General features: G+C 37.2%; 1 protein-coding gene across 8 annotated transcripts in view; it reads right to left on the minus strand.

The window, feature by feature from the left end:
* Positions 1-24,634, minus strand: part of SLC9C1 (solute carrier family 9 member C1) — an 81,750-nt gene extending 57,116 nt beyond the window's left edge. For 4 of the 8 annotated variants that reach the window (XM_049105452.1, XM_035710021.2, XM_035710020.2 and 1 more), the window contains exons 1-9: positions 24,506-24,634; positions 24,088-24,173; positions 20,246-20,505; positions 18,786-18,886; positions 15,926-16,054; positions 13,079-13,244; positions 10,156-10,281; positions 6,385-6,546; positions 1,169-1,268 (exon numbers count right to left, since the gene is read on the minus strand). In XM_049105452.1, the coding sequence (XP_048961409.1) occupies positions 1,169-1,268; positions 6,385-6,546; positions 10,156-10,281; positions 13,079-13,244; positions 15,926-16,054; positions 18,786-18,886; positions 20,246-20,396 (935 nt within the window). In that variant the 5' untranslated portion in view covers positions 20,397-20,505; positions 24,088-24,173; positions 24,506-24,634. The remainder of the gene's footprint in view (positions 1-1,168; positions 1,269-6,384; positions 6,547-10,155; positions 10,282-13,078; positions 13,245-15,925; positions 16,055-18,785; positions 18,887-20,245; positions 20,506-24,087; positions 24,174-24,505) is intronic. The other 4 variants (XM_049105451.1, XM_049105455.1, XM_049105456.1 and 1 more) reach the window with 4 other exon arrangements.
* Positions 24,635-24,886: the final 252 nt, after the last annotated feature.

Here is a 24,886-nt window from a genome sequence, read left to right on the forward strand (position 1 = left end):
TGAGAGTGGTGGAAATCAGGGGGACATAGGACTTTATTTGCCATTAAAACAACTTTGACCTGTAGCCAGAAGGGATGAGAAGTTATTAGATGGTTTTTAAACAAAAGGCATGATCTCAGTAAGGAGGAAGTGAGGCCGGTGAGGAAAATCATAAGATTGACACAGTGTAGTCTCAGTGTGATTGCAGAATTGTTTGAAATGGGGTCCTAGAGACTTTAAGCTGAAAACATGAGAGGTGATGCACATGAGACAGTGGCAAGGACCTGCTGCAGATGTTGTAGGATATAGGAGGGTTTACCATTGTTACCCCAGATTTCTACTATCTTGGTGAGTAGGAGCTGGTACATGTCATATGTTAGACAGTAAGATTCTTGAAATTGAGATTATGAAGTGATCATTTAGTGGGTGTTTTAAGCGGGATGGCAAACATGCTCATAGGAAGAGAGGAGGTCCAGGAACTGAAAGGTGGAGTAGAAGGATCAACTGTGTGGTGATAGAATAATGGTGTGGCCATATTTTCTCTTATAGCATTGCCAATGCTCTTCAAATGCCCTAGCTTAATTTTTTGTTTTTCATGCCACCTCTTCATTGTCCTTAAAACATTGGTTTTCTATTCTAGTAGCAGTGCCATCTGAGCCATATTGGAGCCTGAGGCAAAAGGAACTAATCAGTAATATTGGTCTCATCTTTATTTAAAATTTTTGTGTTTTCACCATGGAGTTTCTGCATTAATTCTATTTTTTTAAAAATATTGTGCTAAAATATTATTTATCTTGATTACTGTTTTTTTTTTTTTATACCTTCTTAAATTTTGTGCCTGAGATGAGTGGCTTCACATGCCTTACCTTAATCCTGGCCCTGTCTAGTGAATTCTACTGGAAATTATTAAGTAGATGGGCAGAGAATGGAGAAAATTAGAAGGAAAAGGGAGCCCACATGAACTCAAGATAAGGTTCCAAATTTTGCCTAAAATTAGAGGACTAGAAGACACAAGAATAGAGTTTTTATTTTTTTAATTTTTAAATTTTTTTTTATTTTTTAAGAATAGAGTTTTTAATAAAGGATTTTAGTTGGGTAGTTTGGAGTCAGCATCTTACTTTGACCAATGTAGATGTAGATATAGTCACCAGTACAATATTATAGCTTCTAAAATATGCTAGCTACTCACTCAAGAAGAAGCACTTCAACTCCTGGTTTAAAACTTGTGGAATTTAAAAAAAGTCCCATAATGGCCAAGGTAAATATTCCAGACATTCCAACTATCTCACCTATTTTAAAAGAAATAAAGTATTACTCTAACATCAACAATGGCACAAATTTTGCCTGAGATGAAACTATCATCTTGATATTGATAGTACAGTAACTTTATAGAGAAGCTACCTTACTTGGTTTCAACTTGATTATGCGGCGGATTCTTACCACCACCCATCATCTGTCTTCTTTTTCAGATTTGCACCCAACTGTGTTGTCAAGTCTGTACTGAGCATCCTTGCACTGCTCTGGTTTCAGATCCTTGCCAATGATATGAAGCTCGCAAACTCCTTGTGCCCCAGTGTGGATTGAGCCCCCTCTACAGGTCTAATTTTTTCAGAGGGGCTCTTGGAGGAATGACATGGAAGTGAGCCAATGAGTTCTTTATGGACTAGTCCAGTTCCTGTGCTTTCTTCTTAGGAGACAGTAGGAGATAGAAATGGCTTGACTTTGTGGCAGGACTCAGGAAATCAAGCCAGTAGAAACCCCATATGGATATACTTCTCCAGCTTAATTTTGTTTGGGTACATTTACTCTGCAGGACTGAAAAGCATATAAAACTGGACTATTCTTAAAAGTAGTTGTATTAGAGTTATATTCCCCCTTGCTTATGAAAGTAGTATATTATCACTGTAAAAAATTCAAATAATTGGGACGCCTGGGTGGCTCAGCCATTGAGAGTCTGCCTTCGGCTCAGGGCGTGATCCTGGGGTCCCGGGATCGAGTCCCACATCGGGCTCCCTGCATGGAGCCTGCTTCTCCCTCTGCCTATGTCTCTGCCTTTCTCTGTGTCTCTCATGAATAAATAAATAAAATCTTTAAAGAAATTCAAATAATATGGTATGGTATCATTTTTTAAAAGAGGAGCTATAATCGAACTACCAAGACTTTAAGTACAGACCATCCCCAACTTACGAAGATTTGACATGGCAATTTTTCAGCTTTACAATGGTGCACAAGCAGTGTGAAGCCAATAGAAACAGAACTTCGAATTTTGAATATTGATCTTTTCTCAGGCTAGCAATTTGCAGTAAGATGCTCTCTCATGATGCTGGGCAGTAGCAGCAAGCCACAGCTCCCAGTCTGCCAGGCCGTCCTGAGGTGGACAGCTGATACATTTGCAGTCATTCTGCACCCCTACAGCCATTCTGTTTTTCACTTTCAGTACAGCCAGGACTCAATAAATTACATGAGATATCCAACACCTTATCATAAAATAGACTTTGTGTGAGATGATTTGCCCAACTGTAGGCTAATGTAAGTATTCTAGGCATGTTTAAGGTAGGCTAGGCTAAGCGACGATTTTTGGTAAGTGAAGTGTGCTAAATGCATTTTTGACTTACGATATTTTCAACATACAGTGGGGTGTATTGAGATATGACCCCATTGTGAGTCAAGGAAGATCGGTATAATTCTAAAAAAAATATATTAGAATTTTTATCATGTAAAGGACTGTATTTGTTTGGAAGAAATAATTTGATAAATTAGTTAAGAATAGAGAATGAGACCCAAAGGGCAGCTTTAAACATTAAAAGATACGTTGGGACGCCTGGGTGGCTCAGTGATTGAGTGTCTGCCTTCCACTCGGGTCATGATCCTGGGTTCCAGGGATCGAGTCCCACATCGGGTTCCCTGCCAGGAAGGAGCAGGCTTCTCCCTCTGCCTATGTTTCTGCCTCTCTCTCTGTGTCTCTCATGAATAAAAAAAAAAAAAGAAAGAAAGAAAGAAAGAAAGAAAGAAAGAAAGAAAGAAAGAAAAGAAAAGAAAAAGAAACAGTTTAAAGAAAAAAAAGGTACTTGTTGAATTTATATACTAGATACAAGCAGTAAGAATTAAACAGGAAGCATGGAAAAGTGAGGAATTAAAGGGAGCTTTCAGATCTCATAGAACCACGAATTAAATAATTTAACTTCCCTTGTGAGCTCCCTTGTGCTCATCGTCAGTAAAATTTGCTAAGAACCAAAAACTTCTGTATATTTAAAAGGAGGTAGCAGGGATCATGAGGAACTAAACCAGCAATTTTCAGAGAGCATGAGATCTTTGGGTGCTCATAAGCTATAGAATTGGGAATTCAAGATAATTGGATCAAGATCTTTAAGAAGAGTGGAGTACCCAATGAACTCCTCATGATGGCATATATACGACATGCACACAAAGCCACACATTAAAAAAAGCTATAATGAGATTATACAGCAATAGGGTTTTATAATAAGCTTTTTTCCACTTATTGTTTAGCAGACATTGTTCTGGTTAATAAATAAAAATGAAAACTTTTAATAGTAAAGAATATTGTGCGTATACTACTTTTATAACGTTGCCATATTTATCGATTGCCAGGCATATTTGTTTTTTTGTTTTGTTTTGTTTTGTTTTGTTTGTTTTGTTTGCCAGGCATATTTGGATCGCTTCTTTGCCCCTCCATTTCTTTGGCTTACTTTACATTACTTTGTTACAATAATCAGTATTTTAATTACTGGTGGCTTGCTTTTTTGTTTGTTTGTTTGTTTTTTTACTGGTGGCTTGTTAAATGTTTCTTACCTACCTAGTAGAGAAAGCTCTTCACTTTTTTAAAGGTTATATTGTCTGTTTTTACAATCAGTATTTCCAGATGATATTTTAAATTGGTAAAATTTCAACACCCTCAAACAGTTATTGTTTGATTCAGATTGTGATACATTTCAATTTTACAAAATTAGTGACCTTAGCATACTACTGAATCTTCCCTTCCAGAGATGGAAAATTACAAGTTTTATATTCTTTATTTTAATCCTGGCTAGAAATGCTACCTAAGCCATAAACTAATGCTTTGGTTAGTTAGTTTTGAATTATAAAGTAAGAGGGAAGTGTGGATATAGGCACTTTGAGGAGATTAACTCCTTGGTAGTCATAGTCATTTATTAGGTAATAGTGAAACTTGGAAAATATTTATGGTGAATATCTTGAAAATACCAATAATATAAACATTAAGCCAGCCTCCTGGCTTAGCACAACTAATTTATCTTAAAATGAATGGAAGTTCTTTTACATTAGATTTATATTTACTCTGTACCTCATTTTCATGATATTCTGTTCTAGAAGTTTCCTTTCTAAAATGTTTATAGGGCAGCCCCGGTGGCTCAGCGGTTTATTGGTGCCTTCAGTCCAGAGCGTGATCCTGGAGACCTGGGATCAAGTCCCACATCAGGTTCCCCGCATGGAGCCTGCTTCTCCCTCTGCCTGTGTCTCTGCCTCCCTCTCTCTCTATGTCTCTCATGAATAAATAAATAAAATCATTTAAAAAAACGTTTATAGAGACATTTTAACTTTAAAGGTTTATAATTATTTAAGGGGGTATAACCCTTAATCTTGAGGCTATGTTCACTTACTAAATGTGGTAGAAGAAATTCTATTCACTAGAATATGTTTTTTTGTAGAAATTTAGGTATCCACAATTAAAGTAGTATGTAAGAATGTATCTGTACTGACTGCTCTCTTGCTATCCATTAATTCATAAACTTGATTCTGTAAATTCACTTGATTATAACAGGCTTTAATCTACCGATTAGAGTTAGGAAGCCTCAAGATCCTATATTTCGCCTTTCTGTCCCAGACATGAAAATAATGAATGTTGTTACTCTTGCATTTCTAAGAAGATGTTTTCTGTCTTGATTTATTCAAATTTTATATTTCTTAGTAAACTTTTATACTTTTCCATGTTTAGCCTCAATCTTCTTGTTCAATTTACCCCTTTATATTTTATAATGTTTTGCCAATGTAAAGAGAATCAAATTCTCATTATATTTTCTACCTAGCTACTGCTGGCTTATAAGACACTATCTTTTTGTATACTTATCTTAAATTGAGCTATTAAAAAGCCTTTTAGGCTTAGTTTATTAATTAACTCTTTTGGTTTTTCTCTGAAGTCTAAAACATGGTCACTAATGCAATCATTTTCTCTTTCAAAATTAAGGATATATGTCTTTCTTTTTTTGTTTCTCTCTCTGTCTCTCTTATTGCACTAGCTAAAGCTTCCAGAGAAATCATGGATATCAGAATAGAAAACATTGCTTTGCTCCTATATGTAGATGGAAGGGCATAGTGTAAGTTGGTAACTAGGTATTATTTACTGCACATGCTAACTCCAAGTCATTTATAGGGCTGTCTTGAAGAGCTGAGTTGAACAACTTTCTGAGGCTGCATCAGAAAACAATAATATGGTGAATTACTAATATCTGCCATGCTTCTGTGAGGAGGAAGTGGTAGGAAATGGATTAATAACATTGATAGATTTCCTAATATTTAGTCTTACTTGATCTGTAACTTCTATTTTGATTTCCTTTTTGATCTAAAATTTACCAAGAAAAATATATTTAATTTCAAGCTATTAGAATGACTATTTTTTTAAAGATTTTATTTATTTATTTATTCATGAGAGACACAGAAAGAGAGACAGAGACACAGGCAGAGGGAGAAGCAGGCTCCCCACATGGAGTCCAATATGGGACTCGATCCTGGGACCCCAGGATCATGCCCTGAGCTGAAGGCAAACACTCAACCACTGAGCCACCTGGGCATCCCAGAATGACTATTTTTAAAGACTCTACTTCTGTAATTGGTAAATTGTGATTGTATTGTGATTGAACAGTGTTTGGGATTTATTAAAATGTTCTTCAAGTCTAGTTCATTTCTTTAAATGAATTACTAGTCATATACTTTTCTACTAGTATATGTAAAGAATATATATTCTATTTGGGGAGATGAAACTATATATTCTATAAACCAAACATTTAAGTTTTTATTTATATCTTTTTATAGACATCATTATTTTTTGTCCAACTGGTTATGAAATTATCTGGGAAAGGCAAACTGAAGTATCTTATTTTAATTGTGATTTTGTCAAAATCACAATTATATAGTGATATTTTATAGTGATATTTGCTTTATATATCTTGAGACATTGATTTCTGTTGTATAGATACTAATATTTTTATCCTTTGATAGGTTATTTTAACAAAAGCATTCCTCCTAGAGAAGTTGAATTTTTTTTTTTTTTTTTTTTTTTTTTTTTTACAAATTTTGCCTGGTGTGTATTTTCCCATATGTTTGTTTTAAATTTTTCTGTTATTTAGTTTTAGGCATAGGCCCCAGACTTACAAATAAAAAAGATGAAGTACAGAATTGAAGAGCTGAGACTTATGTGATTGACATCCTCTCCAAAAACAGTAGACATCCACAATTGAATCAGTTTTGAACTTAGAATTCCAAATAAGAAACTTGCTAGAAAATAAAACCAAAGTTCAAGCAGGATGTCAAGGGCTGCAAGACAGGAGAGTAAACAGAAAATGGTTAATAGAAATTACTTGAACTTAATTTTAAGCAATACTCTGGGTCAGCTTTTCTTTTTGTCCTTACCTTTAAAAATAGCTCATTGCCATTGGTATGTATGGTAATTTCTTATTCCTAAATTGAAAGTTTCTATTCAAATGCTGAAAGCCATATACAAGTTTGCAAAATTCAGTCAGTTTAATTTAAGAGCTTCTCTCAGTGCCCATTAAGAAATACACATGTAGGGGCACGTGGGTGGGTCAGTGGTCTGCCTTTGGCTCAGGTCATGATCTGGAGTCCTGGGATCTAGTCCCGTATTGGACTCACATGAGAAGCCTGCTTCTCTCTCTGCCTATGTCTCTGCCTCTCTCTGTGTGTCTCATGAATAAATAAATAAAATCTAAAAAAACAACAACAAAAAAGAAATACACATGCATTCAGGGCCAAACCGTGCAATAATTCTTGGAGATGCAGTAATGAAAAAGAAGTAGAAAGTCCTCAAACTCTTGGAATTTATATTCTATTATCTAGAAAGATCCTCACAGGAAATACAGAGAAAGGAATGCCTCTTGAGTCCCATTGGAGTGAACCTCTTGGGTTCTTTTGGCTTGCCAAATGAACTGATTGATTTCTTTAGGTCACGCCCTGCTCTAGGCATGTTAAGCCATGAGTTAAGCCATCCTGGTAATTTGGGGAGTCTAGCACCTCCTGCAACTGAAACAGAACAGAGATTGACTCTGATTTCAGAAAGAGGTAGGGAACTGGAGTTACAAAGACCCCATTTGAAAGTTGCTTTCTTTTTTTAAGAAAGGAAAATAGTTTTTAATCAGTAAAATATTTACTGCATGGAATTATTAGGCCAGGAGAAGCCTCAAAGAAAACCCATTATTTTCCTTCCTTTTCTTTCTTTCTTTTTCTTTCTTTCTTTCTTTCTTTCTTTCTTTCTTTCTTTCTTTCTTTCTTTCTTTCTTTCTTTCTTTTCTTTCTCTTTCTTTCTTTCTTTTTCTTTCTGATTCCACTCATCTATTCATGAGAGACACAGAAAGAGAGGCAGAGACATAGGCAGAGGCAGAAGCAAGCTCCCTGCAGGGAGCCTGATGCGGGACTGGATCCCAGGACCCCGGGATCATGCTCTGAGCTGAAGGCAGAAGCTCAATCGCTAAGCCACCCAGGCATCCCGGAAATCCATTATTTCTTACAATGTTTTTAAACTCCTAGCATGCAAGTTGGAAAAGACAGACCTGTGAGTGTGGTAACTCCTCTTAGTTTTCCTCTTTATGAAATACGTGCTGATTTCAAAGATTGAACAACATTATTTAAATAATTACATGAGTTTTAAAAATAATAATTACTATGAAGATAATTGATCACTATTATGTCATTTGTTATAAATGAACTATCAGTAAAGCTTATCAAGCCTCTTTTTTTCTTAAAAGAAATTTTTCTTTCAAAGCTTTAAAAATCCAGAGAAATCCCTTGTAGCTGAGGAATTAAGTTTACTGTTCTCTTCATCCTTCAGGAGAGTTTTTATTTTTTATAAATAGTAAGAATTTGTATAAATAGTGAGAATATATAGAAGTATAGTAGTAGTATATTCTTGGTACAAATAATGAGAATAGTAAGAATATTAGTTCTTACTATTATTATTTAAATAGAGTGATTACTTACAGTTTTTACTTTTCTGAAATTTTAACACAAAATTCTATTCAATTAATTTTATCAAAATTATGAAGCCAGCTCTGTGAAAACAAGGACTATTATGTTCATGGTTAAGCACAAGGCCTAGAATAGGAGCTATCACATAGTACATATCAATAAATAATTGTTGTATTAACAAATTAATTAATTAATCTCCATATCAGTACCCATCTCCTACCTCTCTCTCTCTCTTTTGTTTACCAGTAAATCAAGTTCTCTTGTTTAAATGTAGATGTAAGCTCTGATAAGGTTCCCTGAAATTCTGTGGTCAATATTTACTGCCTTAAATGGAGCCTAGTAGAATACTGGACCAGGTTTGGAGGCTGGACATTTATCTGTCCAATCAGCACTTGTGACTATATCCTTGTATTTTTTGGTTTTCTGAAAGAGTGGTCCTTGAGTTTTAAGAAGCTCCTGAATATATCTCTTTGTTGCTTACTTTCATCATTTTTAGAAGGCCCTATCTGCAGTTTAATGGTGAAAGCTCTCTGGGTGGCAAAATATGGATTTTGGAAAAGGTTGAATATATGTGGTGATTTGATTTCCTCACATACCACAGATGGAATATATGAAGTACTTAAAGAAGATGTACCTTCCTGTGCTAAATTGGGGTTCTAGGCTCACCACAGATATTCCAAGCTGCCATGGTCTGGATAAACTAATTGGATATGGAATAAGACTGAGGGTGAGTCGGGTAACTGTCCACCCTCTGGACCAGCTCCCTTGAGGAAGACATGAGAAGAGTGATGATACCCAGAATGGGTATTCTTGGGAAAGAAGAGTCTTTAGTTCTTAGCTTTAGACATTGATTATAAATATGTAAGGCATACATGGGTCAGAATAGAGGCAAGTAGGATCCCTGCTGCCCCACAATGAACTATATATCAACTGTAAGTCAAATCTAGATTCTCATAATTAAGAACCAAATTAATTGTGGTTGACTATGGTTTATGTAAATAAGATTTAGAAATCAAGCTCTATGAAATAGAGAGCACCTGGATATTATATGGAATACCATATGCCAACAATTTTCTCAAGAAACCTATAATCATTACTTTTCCAAGACCAGTGCAGTAGTAACACAGTAAAAAAAAAAAGCAAATAATTTCTAAATATTACTTTGAAAATATTTGATTTCATGGACATCCTTAAAAGGTCGTGTGTAAAGCCTCCCACCACATCCAATGTAGTGACTATACTCTGAGAACCACTGCTGCAGGAGGAGAGTATGGAATTTTGATCAGGGAGAGACACATAAGATGCTTCTGGGACTGCTGATGACATATTTCTTGTCTCGAATGCTAATTACACACCTGTATATTTTATAATCATTCATTATAGTGTACATATATCATTTATTATATATGTATATATGTGTAGACCTACGATAAAGTAATGAAAGATACTTATGTTCAGGGCTCTCTGAATAGGTAAACAAGCTCATGAACACCTTGCAATCTTTCTGTTTACAAGCACTGCTCCCAGACCCTGAAGATGGCCATATAATTCCACTTGATGTTCCCATGGGGAGATAGCTCCAGTGAAGGGAAGGGCAATTGCTGCATCCTCTCACCACTGGCAGGCGCACTACCTGGCCTATCTTCTGAGTTCATCTTCAACCCTTACAAAACATTTCTCATTCTTGTCAAGCATTCAACTCAGCCTAGGTCTGTGGAATGTTGGCCCTATAAGCATCCTCATGAAAGTCCCTACCCAGCTTCACAATAAAACCACAACTATTAAATAAAGGATGTGTAGTAGTTCTTTGTAAAGGGTAGATCATTATACTAATACAATTATAGTTGTATAAGCATAACTTAATGAGAAAATATAAAATCCGTATCAGCTTTTAGAAAATACAGCATTCTGATTTTAAGAAATTCAGAAAAAACAAGTACTTACTTATAGAATGGTTCTTCTTTTGCAGGTTGACATTAATCTCCTCAATACCACTGAATATAATCAAAGACATTATAGAGGTCATCAGACTTTCTCCATTAATTAAATTGACGAGGCTTCTAGAAAGACCTATGGAAGAGAAAATATTTTATTTGAGGTGGGAAAATCATCAACATTAAAGAATAAAATTTTGGGCAGCCCCGGTGGCGCAGCAGTTTAGCGCCGCCTGCAGCCCAGGGCATGATCCTGGAGATCCTGGATCAAGTCCCATGTCAGGCTCTCTGCATTGGAGCCTGCTTCTCCCTCTGCCTGTGTCTCTGCCTCATTCTCTCTCTGTGTTTCTATGAATAAATAAATAAAATCTTTAAAAAAATAATAAAAATTTTATTAGCAAGTAGGAATATGTTCTTAGCTATAGATTAATGTCACATACTTCCCCATGTACTTAAATAAACTGTAGTCATGTTTGAAAACTCCCTTTAAGGAAATTTAATTATGTATCAGCTGTAAGTTAAGTTTAGACTCCCATAATTAGGAATGAAATTAATTGTGGTTGACTATGGTTTATACAAGTAATATGTAAGATCAGTGAGCTGTCATTCTTTGTTTTAAAGTCCAGATGAAAACATGAAATTCACTAATTTTTGATAAATTTGGTGATTTAGCCAATATTATGTATTTTAGGAAGACAAAAAACAATGATGGAGGAATAAAGGAAATTCATAAGCCAAGCTTAGAGCATGTAAAGTAAAGTATTAGGGCAATTGTCAAGATAATCTCTGTATGATTAGAAATTGGCTTGACTTTCCCATACATTCAAGGAGTTTGAAATCAAGCTCTATGAAGTGGAGAGCACCCAGATATTATGTACTCCCATCCTAATTTCCCTCCATATATGATGATATTCTAAGTTTAGATATCTATCAATTATCATTTTTTTCTATTAAATATAATTGTAGTGGCAAAACTATAACTTTGACCATCTTAATGATTTTCTATATGTCCACAGGAAGGAAATGTTATTACATCCCCGAACCACTCTATGATTACAACTAATACAGTAAGTATGCTGTTGCCAGAGAAGAAAAGCCAAGGCATTTTGCTCTTGTGGAAGCTCAAGTACCTTAATGGTCCAATTGTTCGCCTCCTTATGCATCCATGCCCGTTTCTCTAAAAGTGCACTTTCTTCTCCTAAGAGATCCAGTCTGTTTTGTTATGCGACATGATGCAAACAGAGACTTAAGAAAGATTTTTGCTTCCTATCTCTTGAGTCTCTGCCACCATCATGATAGTGTTCCCTGGCTGCACTACTAAAAGATTGTGAGAAATACATGGAAGAAAGGTGGATCTTCCCAAGTGGGGCCATCCCAGATCACTTGGCCCTCAGGTGACCCTCCAGCTGACTATAGACTCATTAATGAGCCCGGCCAAGATCAGCAGAGTCCAGCCATACCATCATAACTGCTAGACTCTTGAAAAATAATAAATAACTATTGTTTTAAGCCACTCTGTGTTTTTTTAAAAAGATTTTATTTATTTATTAATGAGAGACACACACAGAGAGAGAGAGGCAGAGACACAGGCAAAGGGAGTAGGCTCCATGCAGGGAACCCGATGTGGGACTCAATCTCGGGTCTCCAGGATCGCACCCTGGGTTGAAGGCAGTGCTAAACCCCTGAGCCACGTGGGTTGCCCAAGCCACTGTGTTTTTTAATGCTGTTGTTGAAACTCAGAGTTGTTCCTTACTGAGAAAAACCTAACTGGTACTGTTGTATAACTATTCCAATTTGGAAAATGGAACTATAACAAAATGTAAAAATTTGAAAATAGACAACTGACATGTAGGCATAAAAGGAGACAACGGACCATCAAAAGCTCAAGACCATGTGAATGTATTCATGTACGCATAGCCTGGGAAGACTTTGTGTGTGTGTGTGTGTGTGTGTGTGTGTAAGTAAAATAAAACAAATATAAATATCTTGCTTTGAAAACTCAGACAAAAATGTTACCAAGAGAAAAATACTTTATTTTTTATTTTTATGTGTGTGTTTGTGTGTACACATGTACACATGCCGTATTAAAAGTCCACTTCAAAACAGATGTTGTAATTCTTGTTACTAAAAGCTGACTGGAGGAAAACAAATTAGGTTATCATTTTTCTTAAATAAGGCTCTTAGGTTTGTGTGTGTGTATGTTTGTATGGGTTACATTGACTTGGTATTTTATTTTTAAATATTTATTTCTCCTAGAATAGTATACACTGAAAACACTGTTTGAATATGTGATTTTATTGTTTTTGACTTTTCAAGTTTCTTGGTCCTATGACTATAAAGGCAATTTTTTTTAAAAAACAAATGGCATTATCCTGATGACAGTATTGTCAAAGGGAAAACAGTATTGGACAATAGAAATGTCACCAAAATGTATATGCAAATTATTTGCTCCCAGAACTGTTTGCTTAAGGCAAAAGCATCCCAAATAACCCTGTTTTATTCCACAGTTGGATAAAAGACTTTAAAAATATATGTGCTAAGTAAGCCTATTACTGGCATTTTGTTTTGTTCTAAACATCACTAACCCAAATCTCCATACTCAATCCGCAATGTCACAGAACCTTATTCACATAGTCAAAAGCTGCAGTGAACAAAAGATCTTAAAACTAGATATATCATGGGACTCCTGGGTAGCTCAGTGGTTGAGTGTCTGCCTTCGGCTCTGGGTGTGATCCCGGGTCTAGGGATCGAGCCCCATATCAAGCTCCCTGCGAGGAATCTGCTTCTCTCTCTATCTGTGTCTCTGCCTCTGTCTGTGTCTCTGCCTCTGTCCGTGTCTCTCATGAATAAATAAATTCTTAAAAAAAAAACTAGCTACATTAAGTATATAATATGATATTTTAAATGTAGAAAAAGTGAAAAAATATACCCACCAAGGTCTCTTATAGCAGCTGCCGTCAGCATGGGGTCTGAACTCACAAGGATAGCTGAAAATAATAACCATGGAGTGTTTTTCAAAAATAATTTATTCGCAGATGCCAGATACCAAAGAATAAATGTATAATTCATCAAAAAGCCAGGAATTGTAATTAAGAGTATCTGCAAAGAAATTTTATAGATAGAAAAATCAAATTGCCTTTGTATCCTATTTTAAAAAGCAGACATTCAGGATTATTGGGGATACAGAACTACACTGAATTCCTCAAAGGGAAGTTTGAAGTAATCTTATTTAACAAATATGTGCTTGCAACTCTGTAAATTAGAGGCAAATATTGCGAGAGATTCTTAGGACATATCAGTTGTAGGAAATACCACATTGTAATTAAAAAAGGAACTTTTAATTTTTTGATACGGTTGTTGAATATAGGTATGTATGTGTAAAGGTATATGCACACACCATATACACACACACATATATATATACACATTTAACTATTCATAGAACTGAAACACAGCCTATTAACATAGGAAAAAAGAACACAAATTTGAAAGAAGTTGCAAAAGAAGAAAAGAAGGAGAAAATAAGATAATAGAAAGGATGTAGAGAAATAACAGAGGACTATAGAAAAGATGGGAAGAAAATTTCTGTTGTTCTAGAACTAGAAGCTGGCCTTCTGCTTCCCCACCATTGCCTTCTGCTTCCTATACCTTACTGTATCAGTGGCCGCTATGTAGCAAGATTGCATTCCCAGATGGACTTAGAAGATGTAATTGTGTCTGAAGCTACTTATAAGAATTCAGAAATGCATCTCCATGTTCATTGAAGCATTACTTATAGAGCAATAATGTAAATTTACACTATTTACAATTATTTACAATAATGATGTACAATAATAAGACATGGAAGCAAGTGTTCATTGATAGATGGAGTTGATAAAGAATAGGTATTATATATACAATGGAATATTATTAAACCATAAAAGAGAAGGAAATCTTGCCATTTGTGACAACATGGATGAAACTTAAAGGCATTATGCTAAGTGAAATAAGTCAGATAGAAAAAGAGAAATACTGTATAATCTCACATGTGGGATCTTAAAAAAAAAAAAAACCTGAGACACAGAAAAAAGATAGATGATTGCCAGAAGTAGGGGGTGGGGTGAGGAGGTTGGTGAAAGGGGTGAAACATTCATTGCATGTTTATTCGCCATCTGCTAGGCGATGACGCATTGCGATAAGACCTAAAGAGGCACATTCAAAAGAACTAAAATATTAAAAGCTATCCTCCTTCTGATTATTTCTTCTTCATTTGTACAGGCACAGTCATGCATGATGAGTTGCATGCATGATGAGTCCAGCACTGCACTCTAATTCAGGACCCTAGGGTGAGCTAGTGCTAAGTGATTTGATTACATCACTTAATCATAAATCTCTTAATGAATCTTAGAAATGGCAGAACAGGGATGGAGTGTTCACACGGCACAGTTGAGCCCTCGAGCTCCTGAGCGGGAGTCTTTGGTGGATAAATCTTGATGATAGCATTGTGATGGTGGGAGAAAATCAAGGCCTCCTACATAACCTACCTCTAGGGTGGCTGGGTTCTCATTTTAAGGTTTTGATCTGGAGAGTTGTATTACTAACTCTTGTTCAAAGAAAAAATTAAAATGGGGCTCTGAGACAAGAAGACTGAGGGTCAGGAGGCCCAAATTCTTGTTCTCCCACCAAATAGCTGTCAACACTCCTAACAGGTCACATAGCATGTTGTTGGTAAAAGTGGCTGCAGTAATTCTGCTCCCTGAATTCACACCACTCGAAAGTTATCTCCAGCACTGACTTGGTCAGTCATGTCGTTTGCTTTGACTAAAAGGTACAAGAGCAAACAGGATAGAAGTACAGGCCTAAAAAGTACTAGCAAATTCAAGCTTGCCCTCTTCTGCTGGTGCCTGAGACTCTGCAACCATCATGGGAAGAAGTCTGGAATAACCTTCATGGTAGTGACACCCATTGCCTACAGCCAATGCTGACTGTAACAACCAACAGACACACACACACATGGGGCCATCCAGGCCATCCCACTTCAGCTGAGTCTACAGTTGTACAGAGATGCAAGACATGGCTCTGCAGAGATCACCCAAACCAGCCCGAAGTACTTTTATATCTTTATTCTTTTCAATTTCTTTCTTTCTTTCTTTCTTTCTTTCTTTCTTTCTTTCTTTCTTCTTTCTTTCTTTCTTTCTTCTTTCTTTTTTTTTTTTTTTTTGGTCATTTGTCTGAACTCCCATTTGCCTAGACTCAAGTGAGAATGTAAGTTATTTTAATAGTTTTGTTTCCAAAGTAGTTTAGGTAATGGCCTTACATTTACAAAGCTGTTTTAATTACTTTGAAAGAAATGTATACCTTGCTTAAGATCTGGAGTATTTTTCCCTTGAGGTATTTCCTTGATTTAAGGATTTAGAAGGTCAGTATTTAAAACACGAATTTTATGAAAAATTAAAAAAAACTATATATAGTTTTTGGTCTATATATAGACCAAATATATTTCATAGTAGCTCTCTAATCACATCTCAGAGTTAAAATTCTAACTGGAATTAAGCTCTCCCAGTCAAATTTTCAGAATTACCTTTTTTCCCATAATTTTTTTTTCTGAGCCTTCAATATGCTGGACAATTGCTAAGATACAGTTTATTCACTAAAATATAAAGCTGAATTTACTTCCCACACATTATATTTTTTCCTTGTCTTGTTTTCTAATTTCGAGAAATTAAAAAAAATCTGAACATAGATAACATAAACTAGTAGTTCATAAATGAATTGTATTATTGAAAAGGAGTGTTTCTTACCTGCCAAAATAACTTCTGCAGCATGTAAACATCCATGTCAAATGCAACATTAAAGATAATTATTGGTGTAAACATATCAAAAACTAATTTTGGACTCATCCATTGTATGGCATCTGCATATGCTTGGACCTAATAATATAAAAATATGTCATTTTCTCATTTTCCATCCTTCTATTAGCATAGAAGACATGCCAGTCGCTCTTATCTCTAGCAAAAGAGAAAAAGATATATCACCTATGTAATAGGTGTTCAAATCTTAACTCATTGATTTTCATAATTTTCCTTCTTTTTTTGAAGATTTATTTATTTATTTTAGAGGGAGGGAATGAGATGTGTATAGGGGAGAGAGAGAGTCTTAAGCCCCCATGTGGTCTCCATCACACCACCCTGAGATCATGACCTGAGCCAAAACCAAGAGTCGGACACTTAACCAACTGCATGCCCCAGATTTTCATAATTCTCCATCAAATTACCAGTTACAGTGGAAAGTTAATACACAGCTCCATGCCCATTTTATTTTTTAAACAACAAACATAGAAAGTACATTGAGGGTGCCTGGGTGGCTCAGTGGTTGAGTGTCTGCCTTTGGCTCAAGGTGTGATCCCGGGATCCTGGGATCAAGTCCCGCATCAACCTCCCCACAGGGAGCCTACTTTTCTCTCTGCTTCTTTCTGTGCCTCTCTTCTGGGTCTCTCATGAATAAATAAATAATTTTTTTTTAAAAAGTACATTGATGTGTGTAAAAGAGATTATGAGGAGATTTTCAGGCATACAGGTTTAAGGTAGATGGATTTTCATGCACAACATCCACAAAGGAGTCATATCAAATCTCAGAAATTACAAATAATTAACCATGGCTTACATAGAAGATGCATGGAGAAGAATATCAGGAACAAAAACCGGGAAGTTAATGCTATAAATGAAATGACTAATCAATGGTGTTTATCAAAAAGTCTCTACTTGAGACTTGTAAATCCTGTTATAGGCATCCACTCAACATTTGTTCATGAAGGAAACACTGATTGCTTGCTAATGTTAGGTGGTATCTTTGCTTTGGGGAGATGATTTTCTGTGGGTCTCTTGTGTTTCTCCACATCTTATGAGTAGAGAGATGATTGCTTTTCTTCCAGACTATTTTTCAAAAATATTTGTTCTGCTAACAGCTTTGGAAGATAGAGCCAAGTGCCCTCCATCAAAAAAAAAAAAAAAAAAAAAAAAAAAGAGGTGGTTTACTATCCTGTATAGTGTAATTAGGATAATGTCTCCCTCTAGGGCAAGAGGTCAGATGAGCTTACTGCCCATCAGAAAATATCCAAGTTCAAATTGAACACCAATAAAAAAGAAAGAAAGAAGAAAGAAAGAAAGAAAGAAAGAAAGAAAGAAAAAGAAAGAAAGAAAGAAAGAAAGAAAGAAAGAAAGAAAGAAAGAAAGAAAGAAAGAAAGGAAAATATTCAAGTTCTCTAAACTCGGGTTTATTCTCTTATAATGCAATCCATTGTGATGCAGGCTTCATCAGGCCTTCTTTGCTTCTTCATGTGGGTGTAAGGGCTCATAGAACAGGCACAAGAAGATGCTGATACTCTGGCTTCTGCTATTGCTGTGAGTACTAAAGTCCTTTGTCTTGGGCCCAGGGGCCCCGTGTCTTTTGCTAAGACCATGAGACTAGGGCAGGCTAACTTATTTCTTGCAAATAGAGTAAAATCTTAGACCCTTCACAATTCTAGACCTATGTTCTCTTCTTTTAAAAGATCCTTGACAAATAGAAACATTAAGTTTATACAAGTACTTAAAGTTGCATAAAAGTTAAGACTCTACTATTACAAAGCCTGTTGATGACAAATGAAGTAGTAATCGGCTTCTGGTTCTTATATGGATACATGTTTTTCATAATGTTTGTTAATATCACTGGTTACATTTGTTTGGGAAAGTCAATCCTTTTCCTACATGTTCTCATTTACAGTCTGATTGATTAGAGCAGGTGTTGGTGAATTATGGCCCTGGGCCACATCTAACTCAATGTCTGTTTTTGTAAATAAAGTCTTTGGAACACAGCGCTGCCACTTCAATTATATATTGCCTCTGGTTGCTTTTGAACTATAATGGCAGAGTTGAGTAATTGTGACAGAGTGCATGTGGCCTGTATAATTGAAAATATTGACTATATGACCTTTCATAGAAAAAACCCCAACCCCGGGGTTAGAGAACTATTTAATGTGTCAATGATGCATTCTATCTCCCTTATAGTAAAGATAGTCTCCTCTTACCTGACTCCAGCCGTTCTCAACTATTTACAACACTGTAGCTGCCTTGACTACATCTGTAGTTTGCCTTCGTCCTCACGTACAACTCCAGGCAAGAGGTTCAACTTCTGTTCCTTGAGATCTTATAAGCCAAGCACACTTAAAGACTAGCCTCTATTCTAATAGGAACCCTCTAAAACATTCCTAACTGAGGGAATAGATTGGTTTAATGTCAGAATTCTCTTGCTACTAGAGTCCAGTACCAGCAGCCCAGTGTCTCTGGGCTTCTATCTTATCAACCAATTCTTATCTAAGCTTTTGAATTCTGCTTAAACTGTCATTAGTTGCTCACACTCTTGGTGGGTGTACGTGAACTCATTCTCTGAGTCGTCCGTCTCCTTTCAGATGGAGGCTCTGTCTTGATGACGTTTAGCTGGACCTCAGCTCTGTCTTGCCTGGTTCCTTTTTTCACACATTTGGCCTGATTTATCCAGATCACAAGCATCCATCAACTGGCAGAGCAGTGAATTGGCAAGTATTTTTACAAATTTCCTTAAGCCATCTTTGTATTTGTATGAATTTGAGATATAGTACAAAATACTCATATTTACTATACACACCTGTTCAGATGTAAAACTTAATATTTCAAAACTGCATCCAATTAAAAATAATATCACAGGTAGAGGAATTGGAAAGTCTTTTAAGTGTAGGTTCAAAAATGCTGCAAAAAAATACATCTTTACTGAAAGGCAGGAGAAATAAATACCACATTTATAGAACTTTCATATGATTAATATGACTCATAGAACTTTGATATGATTTCTTAATACTGAGGATAATGAAATACCGTTCCACTTTTCACTTAATTCCTGTAATTGAAACCCTTCCTCATACTTAAGCACACCGAATCAGTGTAACTATTAATCTGCTAGACTCTGTAGTTACCTCTTCTTTTTTTTTTTTTAAATTTTTATTTATTTATGATAGTCACACACAGAGAGAGAGAGAGGCAGAGACATAGGCAGAAGGAGAAGCAGGCTCCATGCACCGGGAGCCCGACGTGGGATTCGATCCCGGGTCTTCAGGATCGCGCCCTGGGCCAAAGGCAGGCGCCAAACCGCTGCGCCACCCAGGGATCCCTGTAGTTACCTCTTCTATGAAGTATTTCATTGCTGTAGAATCTTTAGTAAATATTGCTAGAAATCACTGGCTCTTGGGTTATTACTAAAATATGTATAGCAACTTTTTGTACATGCTATAAATCAGATATTAATTTATTTAGCAATTTTCCAATAAGAGGTCAATAAATAACTAAACTTTAATGAAATCTCCTGGCTGATTCCCAAAATAACAATGAGGAAATAGGTATAAGAATTTGCCCAATGAGAAAAACTAGCATCCTACAACTGGTTACCTACTACACATTAGAAAGCCTATAATGAATTATCAAAATCCAATAAGCATTTCCTTCAGTGTAATGTTTTCTGCTTCTTTGTAACATAATTTCTAATCAATCAAATAATGCAAAAAAAAGGTGCTTTCTTTTGATTTCTACAGTATTCTTTTCTTCTCATGAAAGCTAGGCATAATTTATCTTTTGAACAAAACCTATGGGACATTCCACCATGTGGTTAAAAATAACTCACCCACTCAGAAGACATATCATTTTGAAAATTGTTTGCCCAAACAAAAAAAGACATACATAATTAGCTTTAATATATAAATGAAACTATAGTTTGTGATAATACAGATAACAATCAAAATCCCCCAACCCTTGATTCTTGGCTCATCTGCTTCAATTCTTCTTATCATTTAAGTCTAACTAGGATCTATCTATCAAGTAAAATGGTGTGACTACTTTGAATTCAAAAAAAAGTTGAAGGATATGAATCAGACTCTACATGTTTCTTTTCAGGGGCAGATTATCATTGAATTCATTTAGCTGATAATCTTGGGTTAAAAGTATGAATTTAGGAATAAAATTCTGATTTTCTACTACTGCTACTTTCCTCAATTCTATATGGTGACATTTACTAGATATATCCATAGAATAAACTCAAATAAAGAGAGTTACACTTACCTCCAACTGTGCAGATCAAGGACAATACTAGAATGATTTTAGGGAGATCATCAGAAGCATTAATAAACGTATTTCTTAAAAATTCCAACCATATGCTAGGAAATCCTTTGGTAAGTAGAGTGAAATTAGACATAGTGTAATTCAAATCCATTCTGTTGTTTCTCACAGACCATCTGAATTCAACTCTTCAGACACAGCAAAACTCTCACAGGATCAAAGGATTGTAAAATTTGCTTTCGTCCTGGCCTTCTAGTGCTTTTCTTTAAAAAGAAGAAGAAGAAGAAAGAAGAAGAAAGAAGAAGAAGAAAGAAAAGAAGAAGAAGAAGAAGAAGAAGAAGAAGAAGAAGAAGAAGAAGAAGAAGAAGAAGAAGAAGAAGAAGAAGAAGAAAGAAGAAGGAGGAGGAGGAGGAGGAGGAGGAGGAGAAGAAAGAAGGTCATATTTCTCCATAATTCTTTTTGGTGATATCTTAGGGTCCACCAAATTTAGAGAACCCTCTACCTTCTATGATGCTTACAATTTAAATGAGATAGAAAAGGTACAACCCCAAGTGATAGACACTAGCCAGTGTCACCCTGTGTTCACTTATAAGCCAAGGACTACTCAGCTGTTAGTTGTTCCACATCTACCCAACCGTTTGAAAGGAGTTTTCATCTAATCAGTTACTGGGACCACAAGCTGGCATAGACAACTGAGGGGTCTGTCTTCAGCATATCTGAGCCTCTGGAAGCATGTTCTGGTAGCTATTCCAAAGTGGGAAATGGGATGGGGTCAGAATATTCTGATCTCTTTTGTTGTTCTCTCCAAACAGAATAATTAATAAACCATGGTGATCTCTCATCACAGCCTTTTATCTCATCTGGGAGTGATAAGCTAGGTTTTCTCTGATTCTTATATATTCATATATAGTGACCAAGAATAGGAGAAAAATGTTAAAATCAAAAGAATTTAAGACAAGGGGAATTGTTACATGTTGTATCTTATTGTTACTTCCTGAAAGAGGAATCACGAGGGCCCCAATGTGTCCTGGGATGTGTCTTGTTTGAAGAAGTAGGTAATAGCTACAGTCTGCTAATCTCATCTGCTTCCCATGCTAAGGAAAGTTTTATATCAGGGTCTTGAAAGTCATGCCCGGGAATTCTCCAATTCCAAGTCATAGTAGTGACTTAACATTTTCTAGTGCCTACTATTACCATCTTATCTGGCTGTTGTGCTTAATCAATTATTTTACTAAACTTCCCCTCATAATCCCATAATTTTCTCTTTCTTTCTTTCTCTTTCTTTCTTTCTTTCTTTCTTTCTTTCTTTCTTTCTTTCTTTCTTTCTTTCTTTCTTCTTTCTTTCCTTGAGAGAGAGAGAGAGAAAGCACAAGCAGGGGGAGGGCAGAGGGAAAAGCAGCTTCTCCGCTAGTAGGGGGCCCAACATGGGGCTCGATCCCAGGACCCTGGGATCATAACTTGAGCTGAAGGCAGACACTTAACTGAGTCACCCAGGCACCCCCCAAAAAATGTCCTTTTAAAATGCAAATTTCAATGTCTTTTTAAATTTCAAACATGTATGTTTTATTATAGGCCCTTTTCTGATTATAAAAAGTGTTTTGAAAGAGAAAATTAAATGAATAGATGTTTATTGAACACTTTTGAAATAAATATGTAAACAAACATTTCAAAAAACAGGAAAAAAATCAACCACAGTCATGCCGTCTTATGGCTCTTGTGTGTTTTATTTACACAGTTGGGCTCATCCTTAAAAAATTATACTTTATGCTGCTTTCCACTTGGTATGTATCACTAGCATCAAAGAGCCTTGCAAACACCATTTATAAAGCTTGTATCCTATTAGCACCAATGCAAACGTGCTGACTGCGGTCAGGCTGCCTGTAAGTGAAGGCCTGAGGGGCTGCGGTTTGCTGGGTGAAAGACTCTGGGTAGCTTCCTTCACGGCTGTTGGCCTCAGCTTTCCCATCTGTACAGGTCCATAGTCCATGTAACTTATCTGTGTTTATTATATTTATTTGGCATCACCTGTGGTGTTATGATGATACTGGTCCCTGGCTCCTATCCCCAGGGATTTCTATTTAAATTAGTCTGGCTTGCAGTGGGGCTCCACGAACAAATTTAATGTGTAGTTAAGGTCAGCAACCACCATGGTTGCATGGAACCACCAGGGTTCACCCAATTCAAAGGCAAAATTGTTCAATTTTTAGTCTCAAATCCAGTTTCTTTTTAATATTCTTGAGTCAGGTTTTGTGAGAAAGAGTATCAATGCCCTTTGGGCAAAGACCACCAAAACCACATCTGAGGTTGGTAAGTTGGGTTCATTGTTTGTCACGATAAGGGAGAACATTTACCCTGGGGAACTGTGGGGGTGTTTTAGCAGCAGGATGTTGAAATTATTGTGGATCTGGGCTCTGGCTGGGTAATTCTGGAGCAGATTTAGAAATCCTAGAAGGGGATCCCTGGGTGGCGCAGCGGTTTGGCGCCTGCCTTTGGCCCAGGGCGCGATCCTGGAGACCCGGGATCGAATCCCACATCGGGCTCCCGGTGCATGGAGCCTGCTTCTCCCTCTGCCTGTGTCTCTGCCTCTCTCTCTCTGTGTGTGTGACTATCATAAATAAATAAAAATTAAAAAAAAAAAGAAATCCTAGAAAATTTTCTTAGAATTCTAGAAAAGCGAGGGTTTACTATAAATTGATGTTGTCAGAAAGCAAGGATAATTCTGTGGCTGGGTATCTTAAGATACCTGTAGGGAAGGCAGGCTGGAATAAGGATAAAGCTGTCATGGGGAAAGAAGCAGCCGTCACTCATTTTAGCCAAGAGAGGGGATATTTGGGATCTATGGGTTACCTGGTGACTTTTTGTTTCACTTTATTATGGTATTGAGTGACCTCATCTGATGCTGATGTTCTGTGAGACTGTGTCCAACAAGAGAATAACATAGACTATGTATGAGCAACAGACCTGCTGGTAGTGACACTGAGTGACATCTTGACCAGCTCTCTGATGTCAGGGACTCCTTTTTGTTTGTTTGTTTGTTTTTTGTTTTTTGTTTTGCCCCAAAGGATTTCTAAATTCCTTAACCTGACTTTATCACGTCAAGAGCTGAAGGTAAACCAGGGGATCTTGATAGCCATACAAGTTGAAAAGCAAAGCAAGCCTGCCATCCCTCTAAGACAGAGATTCTCAACCTTGGCTCTGCACTGGAATCACTTAGACAGTTTTAAAAATAAAGATAGGGGAGCCTGACTGGCTCAGTTGGTAGAGAATGGGACTCTGGATTTGGGGTTGTACACATGAGCCCCATGTTGGGTATAGAGATTACTTAAAAATAAAATCTTAAGGTGCCTGGGTGGCTCAGTGGTTGAGCGTCTGCCTTCGGCTCAGGTCATGATCCTGGGGTACTGGGATCGAGTCCCACACCAGGCTCTCTCCACAGGGAGCCTGCTTCTCCCTCTGCCTATGTCTCTGCCTCTCTCTGTATGTATCTCATGAATCAATAAATAAAATCTTTAAAAAAAAGAAAGAAAGAAAATGCCTCCGTTCGCGCACTGTGTGTGGAGTTAATGATTGCTCACTCAAAAAGGGCATGTATCTTTGTCCTCAACAGTCAGTCACCCTTAAGAAATTCTCTGCCATGGAAAAGTAGAAGTCAGACTAGTTCCCTGCCCCTGAAAAGGGGAGTTCTTTCCTATGATCACCACAGTTTCCAGGAAGTAGCTGACAAAGCACCCTGATGAGGGCACGGTGGCATCCCAGTAATCTTCACATGTGCAAACTCTGGCCTAATGGTTTGTGACAGACCCACGCCTGGGGTCCTGCCACACTACACAGCAGCCCATACTCACGGACTCTGAGGTGGGCCGTCAGGTGCCCTCCTAATGCCTCTTCACTCCCACGGGGCCCTTCCTCCTTCTCAGCTCAGCTCCATCACCTGAGGAGATGGACCAGGGCGTCAGGGTGCTTCCCTCTCAGGGCCTCAGCAAGGCAAAGGGAGCCAACACAAGCCAGATAAATAGTTGGGAGGGGTGATAGAGGAAGAGTCAGGGAGGAAGGGCAGGGGCTGAGGGTCAGAAAGGCCAACTGAGAGGCTCCTCTGCCTGGCTTTGGCTGCCATGAGGAAGGATGCAAACTCCAGGAGGGAATGGCTGGCCGAATGGGTAGCTGGACCTCTTGGGAGCATTTGATCCTCCAGGAGGGAAGGCCGAGGGGGAAAGCACCAGAGAGGAAGGGCAACTTCTCGAAGGGGAAACTGGGCTGGCTCACCGTCCAGAGCCTCAGGAGGAATATCCTGAGGGAGTAAATGAGAAGTGGAGGCGAGCGATTCTGTTCACCCCAGAAGAGCCACAGTCAACTGCATCCTCGCCGGCAGTTACTTGCTCCAAGCCCCGCCCCTGCTCTGCACCCATTGGCTTCAGCTTCATAACTCCTGACTTGATTGGCTGATGAAATACACCTGAAGATGCTCTTCAGCATCATTGCCCCTTTCCTGCCAAGGCAACCTTGGAAGTCTTAAGGCCGTGGTTATTTAAAATAGTAATCATAAATAGACAAATAAAGGTGAAAAGGAACCCCACGGATTTTACTGCTATGTTAACTTAAAGTTTTAAACAATGGATTTCTGGCAAAGAGCCGATGGACACTGGT

This window comes from Canis lupus, chromosome 33 (assembly GCF_003254725.2).
Source record: "Canis lupus dingo isolate Sandy chromosome 33, ASM325472v2, whole genome shotgun sequence".
NCBI lineage: Eukaryota > Metazoa > Chordata > Mammalia > Carnivora > Canidae > Canis > Canis lupus.